This window comes from Artibeus jamaicensis, unplaced genomic scaffold (assembly GCF_021234435.1).
Source record: "Artibeus jamaicensis isolate MK-2021 breed Jamaican fruit bat unplaced genomic scaffold, CSHL_Jam_final scaffold_614, whole genome shotgun sequence".
Taxonomy (NCBI): domain Eukaryota; kingdom Metazoa; phylum Chordata; class Mammalia; order Chiroptera; family Phyllostomidae; genus Artibeus; species Artibeus jamaicensis.
Genome location: NW_026522050.1, coordinates 2,739,077 through 2,755,948, shown reverse-complemented (window position 1 = coordinate 2,755,948; position 16,872 = coordinate 2,739,077). Strand labels below are relative to the sequence as shown.

The 16,872-nt window shown below is 49.7% G+C and overlaps 1 protein-coding gene across 1 annotated transcript; it reads right to left on the bottom strand.

Annotated features, from left to right (window-relative positions):
- Positions 1–891: 891 nt before the first annotated feature.
- On the bottom strand, positions 892–16,787 carry STX5 (syntaxin 5). The gene is made up of 11 exons (XM_037140244.2): positions 16,635–16,787; positions 15,731–15,974; positions 14,417–14,487; positions 14,193–14,248; positions 14,004–14,074; positions 11,057–11,173; positions 10,917–10,973; positions 10,661–10,742; positions 10,090–10,193; positions 9,801–9,922; positions 892–1,643 (listed from the first exon to the last, which is right to left on the bottom strand). Exons 2-11 carry the CDS (start codon positions 15,953–15,955, stop codon positions 1,484–1,486), a joined length of 1,065 nt encoding a protein of 354 aa, XP_036996139.1. The 5' UTR covers positions 15,956–15,974; positions 16,635–16,787; the 3' UTR covers positions 892–1,483.
- Between the last annotated feature and the right edge of the window lie 85 nt (positions 16,788–16,872).

The window sequence follows — 16,872 nt, the reverse complement described above, 5'->3', positions numbered from 1 at the left end:
AGTACAATGCTTGGCAAATACCAGGTGCTCAACAACTATTCGTGAAATAAATTAATTTCTGATCTCTGCATCTCCCATCACGAAGCTTTGCAATGGCAGCTACAGTGCCACTGAGAGACTGACTTGTCAGACTTTTAGTGAGCAATTGTCTTCACAAACCTTCCCTCCCTCCCCGGCACACTACAGATGTGCTGTGCTAGGCACACCATGTGGATGGTGTGTCAAACGGCCAGTGAAGATTCTAGCCAGAACACCTGCTAAAGAGGCCAAGGGGAGAGAAAATGAAATGCTGGGGCTAAAAGAGACATGGGCTCTTTTACACTTCCCAAAGGACGAGAATCAAGCGAGGGTACGGTGACTGTCTTTATAGCTGGAGTTTCCTTTGTGATGTATGACATGGGAGGTCTCTGGTTACCTCATAATGTGATTGTGGGTCATCTCCCTGGAGGGTGGGCATTCCAGGCAGGTCTCTCATTCTCCTGTGACTGGCTGGGAGTTAGTGAGGGGTTTGGAGGGGACCAACAGCCTCAGCTGGAGCTGAGAACAAATTCTTCACCTTTCACTGCTGGCAGCAGACAGAGCTCCTGCCTCATCCAGCTCACGGAAAAACTGAAGCCAACCAGGGGATGCAGATGAAACACGTCTAAAGACTGCTGGAGATGGTCCTGGAAGTTGCACCAAAGGGACCTGCTTCCCACTTTGAAGGGAAGTTGCCGTGCTAAGAGCTGCTGCACTTGGTTCTCCTGCCTAGAGGCTGCTGTGCAGAGCCCACACCCAGGTCCCTCACAACTACTGGCCCAATCTTCTCTGTTCAGGAACTGGACAGTGGGCTCACGCTGCCTGTTGCCCAGGCCCTTCGACGCTCCCACCCAGAAATGACAACATGGCTAGTGAGGCTGACAGTCTTGCTGTAATTGAGAGAATATGGGCTGCAGTGCACTTGGCACTGAGTCACCAGCAGCCGAAGTTGGGGCTGTGCAGGCAGCCGAGGTGCTCAGGGCCTTCTGCCTCACATGATGAAGAGAAGAAGAGGAGGTCAAATCCTAATCCAGATGGGAAAATTGGTCCCTGGGGCAGTTTCACTTCCTCTCCTCACTCCAGGATGTAAGGAAGGGCATCATCTCCCTTTGCTGCCAAAGTTTTCTTTGGGAGAGGCTAGGGAGGGTTTATAAAAATTACCTAGGGTAGACAACCTCCCCCACTGACTCCCCCAGTTGGCCTCTGCTCCCTTCCAGCCACTTCACAGCAGAGTACAAATCCAGAACCGTGTGTGTTTCACGGGCCTGATGACGACGAGGGGAGGACAGGGTGGCCAGCCAGAGACAAGGGGTGGAGGGAATCCGGGGCAGTGGCCATTCTCAGCAGGTCCAGGAAAACAGGGCCTTTCTCCCAATTGCCCTGCACAGGCTCAATGACAGCACTGGCCAGCTGCCCTTCCACGTAGGTTCCAAACCCCCATGGAGTGCCTCACAGTGGAGAGGGTTCAGGCAAGGAAGACCACAAAGATGATGAAGAAGACGATGAGGATGAGGAAGATTTTGACCATGAGCCACCGGTTGGAGGTAACCGACTGAAAGTACTTGAGGATCTCTGAATGGGCGGCCTCAACGTCCAGCTGGGCTCCCATCACATTCTCATCAATCCTGGGGAATGGCAGGGAGGAAAGGAAACAGGGCACTGGATTAAAACGCATGCTAGTTGAAGCACACTTACCGACACGGAAAGATGGTCGGTGTGCAGCAGTAAAAGGTGTCTAGGTGTGCGCTCTCCGGAGCAAGCCTGCACCCTTCCCTTCCCTTCCCCTTCTCCTTCCTACAGGGGCATTACTGTTGCCTTCCTCTCTCCCAAGCACCAAGGGTCCTTCTTTCACTTCTGTAACCTGTTTCCTGAGTCTATGCAGCCCAGCTGGCTTACTTCTTCACCTCTATAAGCTCTCTCTTACAATTTGAAATAAAAAGAAGTGTTGATATACAGTGAGACCCCATTTTTGTGTATGCTTGTGTGTACAGAGAAAGCTCTAGAAGGGTAACCTAAGTCTTGACTCTGGTTTGAAAACTAGCTCTACACCTTATTAGCTGATGACCCCAAGGCAATCATTAACCTCAAATCTCATTTTCCTCAACTGAAAAGGAAAGAAAAATGAAGACAACACAAAACCCACCTCTCTGGCTGCCAGGCGTCACTTAATAAAGTGCCCAACCTACTCTACGAGCCCCCCAATTATTAGCTATTATAATTTTTGGCTCATCAGTATTTACATTTTTGTGGAATTTACAGTGAAACTTTGGTTCTCAAACTTAATTCATTCTGGAAGGCTGTTCAAGAAGCAATTTCGAAAACTGGATTGTTTTTTCCCATTAGAAAAACTGTCAGCATGAAAGAAACCCAGCAAGGTCAGGAACCAAAGTTTTGTTCGACAACAGACATTTTCCCCATGAACAACTTGGCCACGAACCAGACTGTTTGAGATGGCGGATGTTCAAGAACTGAGGTTTGACTGTCATCAGGGTAACACTGGTTTAATAAAGTCATGTAAGTTTCAAGTATACTAAAACACTTCATTGGTATATTGTATTGTGTGCTCACCACCCAAATTTGAGTCTCTCAGTATTTACTGACTTTTTTATCTTATCAATATGTATTGCATTTGTAATGGGTGGGGAGAGATTCATAGGCCATTACGGTCAGGAAATCCTGGTTCTGAATGAGACAGGAAGAGAAACTAATCATGTGAACAGAAGTCAGGGAGTAAGAGAAGCCCTACTTTAGGAGAACTTTTCCTCTAGGGTATAGAGAAGTCCTCAGAGGAAGGGCAATCTTTTGAGATTTCTGAGAAAAAGAAAATGTTTCCCAGTCAACCCACACATGCAGTTTCACACACACACACACACCCAGGTCTTTGCAAAGGGCGTCCCTAGGAGTAGAGGCTTTTCCACGGTGTGAGGGCAGAAAAGTTGGTGGAGCTTTGGCAATCCAGCTGGAAAGTCAGAGGAAAGGCAGGGCCAGTGGCTGCAAGCTCAAGGTCCTCGGTCATGAGGGCTGTGAGCTAATCTCTGTCCAAGTACAGGAGCCTGGATTGTACTTGAGTCCCTGTTATGTCAGAGAGGCCGACCAGAGCATTGGGTCTCCTGGCTTTTGGCTATAATTACATTTCCTAGTGTGGGTGCATGTGTCATCTCACAGCCAATAAAGCTCACACTGGCTGTGCTTAACAAAGGTGGAAAAACAGTAAATGCAATCTGGCATATAAAGGATTTAAAATGGGTGTCCACGAATAAAACTAAAAGGGGACACTGATGATGAAAAAATTATGAATCCATGGGGCAGAGAGGAAACAGCAGGGCGACTAAAAAACAGAAATGGATGGGGCAGAAGACAATGGCTTGGGAAGGAGATGGCCGAGGAAAACCGAAGGGGGCAGAGCGTGTGTGGTGGAAGGCACAAGCATGCTTACGGAGAGGGAGGAATCAGGCGGCAGGCGGCTGGAGACTCACTGCACAGAAAGGATAAATGATGAAAGTGTTGAGAGAAGCACGGAAAACCAGAGGACTAGAAAGTGAGTATAAGTTGGGAACGACAGAAAAAGGGGAGGAACCAAAGAAGACATTGAGCCCATTCTGAAAATATTATATGACCATGATTATCAGGAGATTAGGGATTTTAGTGTTTCAATTTCAGTTTCCCCAAAACTTCACAGTGATGGAGAGGAACTGAGTTATATTCAAGAAGATACAGAAACTGCCTTGATGTAGCTCCATATGGCCATATTTGGTAATAAAGAATAATGATGGTGCCCTGGCTAGTGTGGCTCAGTTGGTTGGAGCATCACCCCACAAACCGACAGGGCATGGGTTCAATTCCCACTTACAGCACAAACCCAGCTTGAGCGTCTGATCCCCAGTCAGGGCATGTTCGCCAAGGCAAACAATCAATGTTTCTCTCCCCCCCCTTCCTTGCTCTCTAAAAGAATTAAAAAATGTCCTCGGTGAGGATAAGAGAGTACATTTAAAAAAATGTTTAAACGAATAATGATGGTAATGGATAATACACTGAAAATTTTTTAATTACTATTATTCTAGAGTAATTTTAAAGGCAGAAGGCTCCTCCTCTCCAGAAGAATGCCAGCTAATGCACGCAGGCCCGAGAGAATGAGAAAGTGAATGACCAAACCTGTCCTAGCCAGTAAATGGGCAAAATCCCATCAAGTGCTAACGGCTGTGACCGCCCGCGCAGTCACCGAAACACTCGCCCAGACCGACCCCGGAAGAAGCGCTGGACAAGTACAGAGGTGGGAGTCTTACTCCAAACGAAGTCGATGTCACGAAAAACAAAACAGGAGGCAGGCTGAAGAGACAAAATTGCAACGTGTGAATGGTGCCTGGGTCTTAAACTGAAGGGAAAAAAGCTGAAAGTGCTTTTAAGAACCGTTGAGTAGCTCTGAGTGCGAACTGAGTGCGGGACGGCACTGGAGAACTGACGCTTTGCCCGGGTGTGACGAAGGGATCGCGACTGCTCAGGAGAATGCCTGTCCCAGGTGGATGCTTTTTTTTATAAGATTTTATTTATTTATCTTTAGAGGGGAAGGGAAGGAGAGAGGGAGAGAAACATCAATGTGTGGTTGCCTCTCGTGCATCCTCTGCTGGGAACTTGCCTGCAACCCAGGCATGTGCCCTGACTGGGAATCAAACTGTGATTGTTTAGTTCACAGGCCCGCACTCAATCCACTGAGCTACACCAGCCAGGGCAGATGCACGTTTTATTATTTGGGGATAAAGTGGCACAATGTTTGCACTTTCAAATGACTCAGAAAAAAAGAAAACAAGAGGAAATGAAGGTTATAAAATGCTAACAGCTGGTGAATCCAGGTAGAAGGAATGTAAGTGATGCCTTGTGCTATCCTCTTAACGCTTCTGTAGTTCGAAATTTTTAATTTACAAATTGGGGTAGGGGGAATAACTAACATTAGATAAGAAATGTGCATACCTTCAAAAAAAGTAAGAATCACCAGTCTCAAAAATGCAAATTCTTGGGTCTCACCTCTAGAGATTTTAGGAAATCTACACACTAAGGACCTCGGACTCGATCGGTAGTTTCTAAAGACGGGGCCCAACTCCAGATCCATGGGCACCCGGAAAGCAAACACGAGAACATCTATATCTATTTTCTTAATTCATTTTTTCAAATTTTTAATTTTTAATCCTCATACAAGATTATGTGTATTGATTTTACACAAAGAGGAAGAAACGTCAATGTGAGAGAAAAACAGCGATCGGTTGCCTCCTGTACGTGCCCTGACGGGGATCCAACCCGAAACCCGGGCGTGTGCCCTGATTGAGAACCGAACCCACAACTTTCTGGTGTACGAGATGACTCCAACCAACCAAGCCACCTGGCCGGGGCTCCCTTTTATTCCTCATTCTACTGCACTGTTCCTTCTAAGCCACTGAGGTGGCAGTGATGGCACAGGTTAATCCGGCCCTTATCTATTCAACACCCCAGGGCCCCCACCTGGCACTTCCTCCTGTCAACCGCACCCCACTCACAACCGCAGAACCGGCATCTCCAAGCAGAGGCCAGGAATGTACTCCCCATACCTCACCTACCTAAGGCCCTTGGGTGTCGGTGCCTGCCGGGAAACATGCTTTATATGAACAGTCTCACACGATCCACAGCACAGGGTACAAATGCTCTAGTGCCAGGCCCTGGGTGCGGGGCCCACTGGGTTGGAGAACCATCCTGTACACCAACAGGCTGTGGGCTGGATTCCAGGTCAGGGCACGTGCCCAGCTGGAGTGTGCCCGTCAGTGCGTTTTGGAGGCCACAGACCCATGTAGCTCTCTCTAAAATCAATAAACAACCCTGAATGGGTGTGGCTCAGTGTCGTCCCCAAAAGTGAAGGGTCACTACATTCAGGGCATGTGCCTTGGTTGCATGTTCGGTCACAACCAGTCGACCCTTCTCTCTCATATGGATGTTTCTCTCCCCCTCTGCCTCCCTCCCTTCCCCTCTCTCTAAGAATAAGTAAAGAAATCTTTAAAAATAAATAAATGAAATAAAGTAAAATCAATAAACACATCCTCAGGTGAGGTGCTGCGGGAATAAAATGCAACCAGGACCGGATGTTGCCAAAAGGCGGAAGGGCAGGCAGGCGGGAATGTGTCGCTCTGTGGGCCCCTCACACCTCCCCTCTCCCATTCTCCCCACCATCAGCCCTGCTCCTTACTGAGGTGAGGAGAAGCCCGTGACCGGCCACCCCCAGCATCTGTGAAACACTCTGCTCTCCCACCTACCACTGGCCCCTTCCTTTTCTTCCTGAAGACCCTAGTTGGCTGTGTTCAGCGTTCCGGGGCTCGGCATTGCACGTAGCGAGCAGAAAGGAGCTTCCCACCGCCAGCTCCTCTGAAAGCCGAGCCCACCACACACGCGCTGCACCCCACTTCCTCTTACCTTCTCAGGACGTAATCTTAAGAATTCAACCCCCTTGCTCCCGTATCAATTTTTATTTCTCTGTTGAATCATTCCCATTAGCACACTTTTATTTTCTCCCGTCCTTTAGGGCGGGGAAGAAAAACCCTACCTCTCGGCTCCCACTAGGCAAACTTGAAGTCTGAGCACTGAGAATAATTGCTGGGTCCCCTGTTGGGGCACATGCCTGCGTTGCAGGCCAGGTCCCCAGTGGGGGCGTGTGAGGGGCAGCCCACTGAGGCATCTCTCACACACCCATGTTCCCCTCACACTCTTTCTCCCTCCCTTCTCTTCTCTCTAAAAATAAATAGAAGCTTTTAAAAAAATGTTAACGAACCAAGTACTCCAGTTAAATTTGCAGCTCTCAGTTTGCTTGGCCAAAAGCAAAATCTGACATAGCTGATCACTTTTTTTTTTTGACTCTCTCCTTCTCCTGGCTCCTAGGATACCATACTCGTTTATTTTTACTTCCTACCTCACCAGCCGGACTCCTGTTCAGTCTCCCCGCAGGACCGAGACTTCGGTTCAGAAAAGCAGTCAGGGCTTGATCCTCTTCTCTACACGTGCTCCTCTCCCAGGTTCAAAGCCCAGTGCTGCCTACTCTTGGCAACTCCATCTGTATCACGAACACCATCCATCCACCTGCCTGCTCACTGCCACCCCTCTGGCTTCTAACTGTCCACTTCTTACCAGACGGGTCCAACAGTGAACTCATTCCCCCTAAGCCGTCCAGCCCTATCTCTGGTGAAGGCCACAAACCTCTTCAGCAGTTCGTATCGAAAGCCTCAAGTTTTGTCTCCTAAACTCCTTTTTCTCTCACAATCTACATTTAGTTCAAGAAGTAATTGATCCTGTGGGTTCTACCTTCAAAATACATCCAGGCTCCAACTACTGCTCACCACCGCGGTCCCAGCCACTGTCATCTCCTGCCTAGATCACTGCAAAGGCCAAGTCAGCTATCTCCCTGCTTCTACCTTAGGCGTAGACCACCTGTTCTGACTACAGCAACCGAATGAGCCCTTTAAAATAGAAGTCAGATAAGTGTAATCTTTTGTCCAAACCCTGCAGGGGCTCCTCAGGTCATTCAGAGTAGAAGACAAAGGCTCACATGGCTTTAAAAGGCCCCACGTGACCTGGCCTCCCCTTACCCCCGACCTTACCTGCACCACCCTCCTCCGCACTGTCCCCAGCTGCAGTGGCCTCTCTGCCAAAGTCTTTTAACTCATCACACGCACTGCAGCGTGAAAGCCCTCACACTGTTCTTCCCTGGGCCTGGTATACTTCCCCAGATGTCTACACGGCGAACTTCCTTATGTTTTCCCAAATCTTGATTCAACGTTACCTTTTTAATAGGGCCACCCTCAATCACCCTATTTAAAATTACAGCTTGTGCCTGGCTGGGTAGCTCTGTTGGTTAGAGTATCGTCCCAATACACCAAGGTTGTGGGTTCAATCCCTGGTCAGGGAACGTACAAGAAATATAAGAATCAACCAATACATGCATCAGTGTTTCTCTCTCTCTCCCTTCCTCTTGCTCTAAAACAAACAAACAAAAATTTATAGCTTGCATCTCCAAAACTCGCACTCCAGATTAATCTAGCTTACTCTACTTTCATTTGTAGCGTTTACCACTGGGCAAAAACATATACTGGACCACTTTCTTATTATGTATATTTTTATTTTTATGTTAAAGATCTTATGTATTTGCCCTGGCTGGTGTGGCTCAGTGGATTGAGCGCGGGCCTGTGAACCAGAGGATCACAATTCGATTCCCAGTCAGGGCACATGCCTGGGTTGCAGGCCAGCTCCCAGCAGGGGATGAACAAGAGGCAACCACACATTGATATTTCTCTCCCTCTCTCCTTCCCTTCCCCTCTAAAGATAAATAAAATATTTTAAATCTTAAAAAAAAAGATTTTATGTATTTATTTTTAGAGAGAAGGGAAGGGAGGGAGCAAGAGAGGGAAACATCAATGTGTAGGTTGCCTCTCATGTGCTCCCTACTGGGGACCTGGTCCGCAACCCACGCCTGCGCCCTGACTGGGAATCAAACCAGTGACCCTTTGGTTCGCAGTCTGGAGCTCAATCCACTGAGTCACACCAGCCAGGGCTTATGTGTATTTTTAATCATCGATCTCCCCTAGTAGGCCGTAAGTTGAACGAGGGCGGGGATCTTTACACCTGTTGTCTAAGACTGTATCTGTATCTTTATAACCCAGCGATTACCAACCTTTTTCATCTCATGGCACACACAAATTACTAATGTTCTGTGGCAAACCTAAAAATATATATTTTGCCAATCTGACCAAAAAAATAGGTATAATTTGATTCATTCACACTGGACACTTACTGTTGTGTCAGCTGTTGTTGTTGTTTTAAGATTTTTTAAAATTTACTTATCTTTAGAGGGGAAGGGAAGGAGAGAGGGAAAGGAATATCAGTGTATGGTTGTCTCTTGTGCGTCCCCTGCTGGAAACTGGCCTGCGACCCAGGCATGTGCCCTGACTGGGAATTGAACCGCGATCCTCTGGTTCGCAGGCCCAAGCTCAATCCACTGAGCTACACCAGCCAGGGCTGTTGTTGTTTTTTTATTTGAGAGTCTAAGGGAAAAGAGGTCAGTGCCCCTGACTAAATAGTCAGGTATTTCATATTTTAAAAATTCTTGTGGCGCACCGCTGGAAAAGCATCGCTACAGCCAACTGCATGAACGCTAAGTGCCAAAGAGGAAGAGCAGCTAAAATGCCTCTTACGGCAGCAGGTGGCGCCAGAGGAGCCAACCTCCCTGGGTCTCAACCTCCACCTGTGTAGCTGCTCATCACCTTTAGCCACACAGGTCACTTGATTCCTGCTTACGGCAAGCATGCAGGTCGCAGGGCCTCTGCACTAGCTGTTCCCACCACCTGGAACACTCTCTCTGCTTTGCACGGGTGGGTCCCTGTTGTCATTCAGGTCTTGTCTTCTTCAGAACAGCCCTCCCTGTCCCCCAGTCTGATATCCCTTGTCAGTCATTTCTTAACACATCGCCCTACTTTAATTCTCCCTACAGCCCTTTCGCTACCTGAACATTTCTTGTCCCTTCTTTTTAACAGCTGTCCTCACCTGCCCTGCTGAATTCCATACACGCATTGCACAAGTTACACAGGTCGGAGCCTGACATGGAACAGGTGCCCCATAAACACTTGTTGGAACAGATGGAGGCAGATGAACTGGGCCCTGTGAGTGGGCAGGATTCACTCTGCTCTTCTGAAGGGCTGCTCCTTGGGGACCTTTATGATGCCAACCCACAGGGAAGAGAAGGCCCTTCTGTCTCGGGTGAGAGAGCGCAAGAGTCTCACCTCTGAATGGTTTCTTCCTGTTCCTTAACCATGTGTGCCAACTGCTGAAAGATGGAGCCCAGCTCAACAATTGTGGACTCGATGTTCTGCATGGTGTCTGCCCGGCTCTGAATGTAGGAATCCTTCGGAGGAGAGAGCGCGCACGTGAGCACTGGGAGCTTCTTCAGGGCAGGGCCTGCCTCTTTAGGACCCTCCCAGCTTGCCGTTTCACCCACGGCACATTCCAAACACTCGCTTGTGGCCCACAAAGAACAGAGGGGAACTCCTCCCCAGCTCGGAGCCTGGGTACCTGCTCGTCAATGAGCTGTAGCTGCTGGCTGGTCCGAGAGTCCATGTCAATGGCCACATCCCCAGAGGCACGGGACTCTGCCCCCAAAACCACAGCACCTCCCCCTAGAGGAAGAAAGATGACATGGCCCTTTTTATTGGTTAAAGGCAGTTTCAAAGCCCACATCCTCTGGATTTGAATCCCAGCTCTGGCACTTACTAGCCTTGTGACCCTGGACAAGTCATTTAACCCCTCTGAGCCTCAGTTTCCTCACCTGTAAATGGGGAATAATAATAGTTGTTTTCTCAAAGGGTGGTTGTGAAAATTAGAGAATGTGAATAAGGTGAACGCACAAAAAATATTAGTGTCATTCTTCTGAACGTGACTGAATTCAGCCCCAACGGTGAGAATGGGGTAGACTAAGTGTGGACCATGAATGCCACCAATCAGGTTTGGCCTCCGAGACGTAAAGCCTCACCACTTCCTTGCCCCTCCACTCTCCTATCTAACCCCTGCCTTAGAAGATGCCATCAGAGTACCTAGGCCTTCCCACCCCACCCCGCCCGGACTCCCTGCACTGCCTGTGACTTACCCAGGTGGTTGGGGGCAAGGGGCAGGGCTGACACGGGTGCTTGGGAGAACTGCTCCCTCCGGCTCTTCTGCTGCTTCAAGTTCTGGGGTTGGGGAAGAAGTGCAAAGGCCCTGAGGCCTCTGGAAAGCAGGCATGTTAAAGAGATCCCTCCTGTCGGCCCATGACCCAGGCGCCCTTGCCCTTCCACCTGTCTCTTTCCCATTTCCCTCCTAGACCCTTACCCCCAACTTCCTATCCCTCTACAGATTCTTCTCACCTCTGTCCTCACTTCTAAAACTGATTTGAAGTCATTGGACATGGAGGCCAACTTTGACTAGAAGAAAAAGAGAGAGGGTCAGCCAAAAGAAGACAACCTCTCCTTCCCTTCTGCCTCACCCTCCTGCCCCCAGGCCCCACCTGCAGGGAGACCACAATGGTGTTGGAATGGGTTTGCAGGTGCCGGCCACTCTGGCTGCCCTTGGCCCTCACGAAATCCTGAAGCTGGGCAATTTGTTTGTTGAGGCTGTTGATGTCCTGGTGAAAGAGCCAAAAGGAAAACAGTATCAGCTGCGGAGTCGTCTGCCAGGGTCTCTCCCACCTGGATGCCTCTGGCAGGGAGGGTGGAGTGGGGGTTACTAGCAACTGTTACTTGTCAGACCAAAAGGGCCTGCTGGGGTCTGGCAAGCTCTGCAGTTTTCTTGGGTTCATTCCCTGCAGAGGAGAACCAAAGAGGCATAACGCAGAAGAACCAAAGAGGCATAACGTGGCCTCATCCATTTGAAAACGCATGGCTTGTTTACTCTCTCCATCCTGCTGCCCTACTCCACACCACAGGCAAACCTCATGGTCACAGAACCACTCACTAGGGAAAATTCTGCCTTGGCTGGCACGGCTCAGTGGATTGAGTGTCATCCCACAAAGCCACTGGTTTGATTCCTGTTCAGGGCATGTGCCTGGGTTTCAGGCCCGGTCCCCAGTAGGGGTCCTTGCAAAAGGCAACTGATTGATCAATGTTCTCTCACACATCAATGTTCTCTCCCACTCTGTCTCCCTATCTTCCCGTCTCTCTAAAATAGCACACAGGGGCAACAAAGCACCTGGGTTGCACTCAGTAGAAGAGCCAAGGAAGGAAGGAAAGACGGAAGAAAGGTGGAAGGAAGGAAAACAAAGAGTCAAAGGCAACATTGTTTTCCAAAAGCATCGATGAGACGATTTCTACATACAAAGTTCCTTTTAAAAATGATCACTGCAAAAATGAAAGCTGTGACTTATTCAAGGTCACACACAATGAGAAGCACAGCCAGGCTTTCTACACCAGACCAATGCCTCATCCACTCCCCAGCCCAGCCTGTAAAGAGCCACATGGGACAAAGGAGGCCGCCAGAGAATGGCAGAAGGCCTGGACCAGGGCAGCCAGCCAGGGAGTAATCAGAGGGGGGAAAACGGCCTAGAACAGTGTGTTCAAGAAAAAAGCTAGCCAAAAAACTAGATCAGACACTTCTAGAGTCACTCCAATGATCTCCCCAATTAGTACCCCAGCCCCAACCGCTCTCCCGAGACTCTTGGAGGACTTCCGCTGCCGCCCAGTCTGTGCCTTCGGAAAGCTGATGTAGCCTCCTCCGAGCGAGGTGTCCAAAACTACATTCCAAGTTTCTTTTCCCATAATATCCTCTCTACTGGGTTCTAACTTAGGAAATGGCACCACTGCCCTGACTGATGTGGCTCAGTTGGTTAGAACACTGTGCTGATACGCCAAGATTGCAGGTTCGATCCCCGGTCAGGACACAAGAGGTGACCAATGAATGTCCCTTGAAGAGGAACAATGAACCGATGTCTGTCTCTGCCTCTCTCTCAAATTAATAAAAAACGTTTTAAATAAAAATAAAGTAGGCCCCTACCCTGAGTGACTCACTTACCTTACTTCTTTTCAAAGGATTTACCACTACCTGAAACTGCCTTTTCTGTTTACTCGTATCGGGTCTAATTCACCCACTTAGAAAGGAACTTCCCAGACACACAGGCCACACATCTGTAATGTCACCGACTGGAAAACAAAGGAGCCCTCTGACGACCCTGGGAGGCAGGTACTGTCATTACCCCCTTTCACCTACAAGGGGACTGAAGCTCAGGGCAGGCAGGCAGCTTAGGTCACACCACAGGGGTCTGAGTCCAGCTGTGCCTCGCACGCCTGCTCGATGCCACCACAGCAGTTAGTGGAACCCTCTCTTTTCCCCCCAGCACAGCATCTCCTGAATGTGTCAGCCCTTTGGCCTCTGCCACAATCGCCTTGGTACTGGACGACTGCAGCAGGGTCCTTCCCGGTCTCTCTGCCCATCCACACTCCAGGTCTTTCCCCGCCCTCCATCCACGGTCATTCAGTTTTGTATTTTATTCTTATTCTATTGCACTGGCAAAGCAAGGAATCCAAACTGCAGAGAACTGTGCTTTGCCAGTGTCTGCCAGACAGAACTGGGATCCAGGTTCTCCTCCCCTCTGCGTCCCAGGGCATCCAGAGTGACTCCGCTCCTCTGCAAGATCCACGAGGGTCTTCACGCCCAGCCACCCACCTCCCTTTACCGCCTCACCGCCTGCCAAGTACTCATGGAGTCAACAAACACCGCGGACCTACCAAATACCAGACACTGTTACAGGCATTTGGGATACATCTGTGAACGAGCAGAAAGCAAAAAATCTCTGCTCTTGTGGCACTTATATTATTTTTTCTCTTTTCAAGGGGGAATGAGTAGGTGGGAGGAAATGGAGACAAACAATAAACACAGTAAGTTAATTATAGAGAAAGTTAGACTGTATCAAGTGCTATAAAGAAGAAAACAGCAAAGGAAGCGAGATCAGAGTTTTGGTTGCTGGGTTATTAAACAGCACAGTCAGGGCAGGCCTCCCTGTGCAGGTAACAATGGAGCAAAGACTTGAACTTCCCCTTCTACAAGCCATAACTCTGCATACACTGTTTCTCACGCTGTTTCTCCGTCGGGAAAACCTGCCTCTATACAATCCTTGAAACCAGCTTGGATCTGACCTCCTCTCTAAAGCCTTTTCCAGTGTTCCCAAACTACTTAATTCATCTTTCTGTAAAACCTTTCCTGTACACTCCCCTCCTACTCACGTGAGTCTGAATTTATGAACAGAACCCTTGGAGGCAGAGTCTTGCCTCATGTTTGTGAGAGAAGTACTCAGCCCAGTGCTTCCTCTGTACACAGCAGATGACCAATAAGCAGCTACCGACTCATGTACAAGCAAGGTGTTTGGGGCTGACTCTAGAAACGTGCTCTGGGTCTCCACGGCATGGAGAAGACGGTGATGCTCTGACTGGAAGTCCAAGCTCTCCTGATAGCTAGCCACTCACCTGCTTGATGATGTAAGTCAGCTCCTCAATTTCCACCGCCTTATCATCGAAGAGGGACTTCCGCTTTGCCACTGCAGAGATAAATGACAGGTCATGGCAGGAGACGCTGAAGACAAGGATCAGGGAGGACGGTTCCTCCGCCCTCTCTGGTTCACTGCTCCACCTTCGAAACACCCCAAGAACACTCACAGATCGTCAGCTTCTCCAGCTTGGCAAAGGTGTTGCTGAGGTCTTTCCCAATGCGCCTGCAAGCAAGCAACAGTAACAACACTGTGGGAAAGGCCAGGAGAGGGCCTATTCCCGCGCTAGCTCCAGCACAACAAATCCCAGCCCCCACAGCCAAGGTCACCACAGGCAAGCCCGCTTCTCCCCAGACACTGCATCAGCCCACCACGCAACTCCTTGAAACTCACTTGGCCATGAGGGTGAATTCACTGCGCTGCCGAACAGCACGCAGAGCTGGTTTGTTTGTCTGTATTCCATTCTGAAAAGCAACGTCAAGAGGTGAAACTTCCATCCCTTCCGCCCCATTACCAGCTTTCACTGTTCTCGGGTGTCCACTAAACTCTCTAGTACCATTGGTGTCCTCCACCAGACAGTCTAATTTTAGTAGTAGCAGTAGTAGTGGTTGTTGTTCAGAGCCCAAATTTGAAGACAAGGTGACCTGGGTTCAAATCTTGACTATATCACTTACCCGCTGGGGAGTTTGGGGCAAGTTACTTAAAGTATAAGGAATCTCTATTTCCTCCTCTACAAAATGAAGACAATCCACACACCTCCTACGGTTGCTGGAAGATTAAGAACAAGGATTACACAGTGTTTTAGCCAGAAAGCTGGTACACGGTGAACACTAAATGAACGGCAGCTCATGTTACCGTTCTGTTCTTCCACAGGGAATTAAAGAGAGCTGGAAAGCTCTGCAGATCATATAGAAGAGTGGTTAACAAGAGGTGAACAGGAAAAATATTCAAAATTACAGACACTCAGGTCCTACTTAGATTCAGATCTGGATCAAGACAAGGAAATGCAATTTTTAAATCAGCACTCCAATTCTGATAAAGATTATAGCCCTGGCTGGTGTGGCTCAGTGGCCTGCGAGCCAAAAGGTCTAGGTCAACATCCAGTCAGGGCACATTCTCGGGGTTGTGGCTGGGTCCCCAGTTTGGAGGTGTGTGAGAGGCAACAGACTGATATGTGTATCTCTCACATATCCATGTTTCTCTCCCTCTCTTCCCCTCTCTAAAAATGAATAAATAAAGTCTCTTAAAAAATAAAAAGATTGCAAATCTATCTACAGTAGAAAATTCCCTTCGCTGAGGCATCCCTTCACTCAGATATAAAAACTGAGGCCCAACTAACTTCCCTGCGGTCGCACTGCAAACTAGGGGTAGAAGTGTACTGGAACTAAAATTCAAAGTTCTTTCTCTAGGCTAAAGGCTTTTTCTAGGACCTGTTCCTTATCCAAGCCAAATATATCGCAGCCACCTCTCATCCTGAGATATTCCTTCAGGAACAGCAGCCCTACCTTCCAGGGAATTCCTCACACACAAAAAAGTACATTTGCCTCTAGGTAGTTAGCTAGCCCACCTCTTAGATCCTACCGCGCCCTCCAAGCCTAATCAGTTCTCTATCAGAGTCAATGATGTCAATCAACAGTACTGGGACACAACAGCCTCTCCCAGATCCGAGTAAAGCTCACCCCTGCCTTTCCCACTCCTGGTCCTTACCTGACGGCTCTGCAGGGATTTGCAGGCAGACAGGAACTCCTGAGTCCGATCCCGGCAGGACATGGTGTCGGGAGGGGGAGGGACCAGGGTCACTGGGGTGGGCAGAGGGGCGATGTCGCTGCTGCTACTGCCAGCAGTTGCAGGGGACAGGACTTGTGTCTTTGAGAGACCCAGGTAGACACCCTGATCCGTGTTCTTAGACCCGTAGCGTTTCCGCGGGATCATTGAGACGCATAACCTCGGACTGATGTGGAGGGGAGAGTGTCATTCCCCCGGCCTCTTCCCCACAAATTTCCCCCAACCAGCAAATTCTTGAGCCCCAAAGCCACCCACAGACCCTGGGGCCGGACGGCAACAAGCAGGGCCCTACTTCCTTTTCAGGCTAAGCCATTCCCCTCCTCACTCTTCTTCCAACTTGGCTCGGGCAGCCAGAGAGAGGGTCGGGGGCCAAAGCAGAGACTGGGCCAAAGGCCAGTCCCGTGGTCCCAAGGCTCCAGCCCGGCCTGTGCAACTGCCCCAGGCTGTAACTAGGCCCTCTTGGACCCACGGGTTCCTCGGACTCATCGGGGAGAAATAAATGATAACGGACCTTCTGAGGGGGCACACACTTCGGTGGGAGGAGGGGGGAAAAAAAAACCTCTGGGTGTTTATTTGAAACAGGAAGTCCCACCCCCCTCAAGCCCCACCTCCTAGGGGACTGCAACTACTGATTAGCTAGTGCCGACGTCTGTCTCAATACAGGCTTCCCTGATTGGATACCGAGGTATTCGCTCATCGCGAGCCGGGCGGCAGGACTTGTCCGCCCGCCTCTGATTCCCTTCCCCCCCCCTTCCCGTGGCCGCCGCCGAAAAGCCGCTGTCCCGGGCTGACACAGCTGCCAGACCACTCTTAGAGTAAGCCCTACCTCCTCCGTCGCCTGCCGCCTGCCGCCGCCGCTACCACAATCTCCTGGGTCGTCACCGCCTCTTCCCCTGGCGCGGAAGCCTCGGAAACTCGACCGAAAACTAGAGGCCGCCACGTCACCTACATATAACCCCACCCCCGGTGACTGGAGGATGGTACCACCCCTTTTCGAGCCCGGCAACCGGCAAGACACGCCCCACACCCAAATACAAGGACTCCACTCTTCCATTGGCTAGACC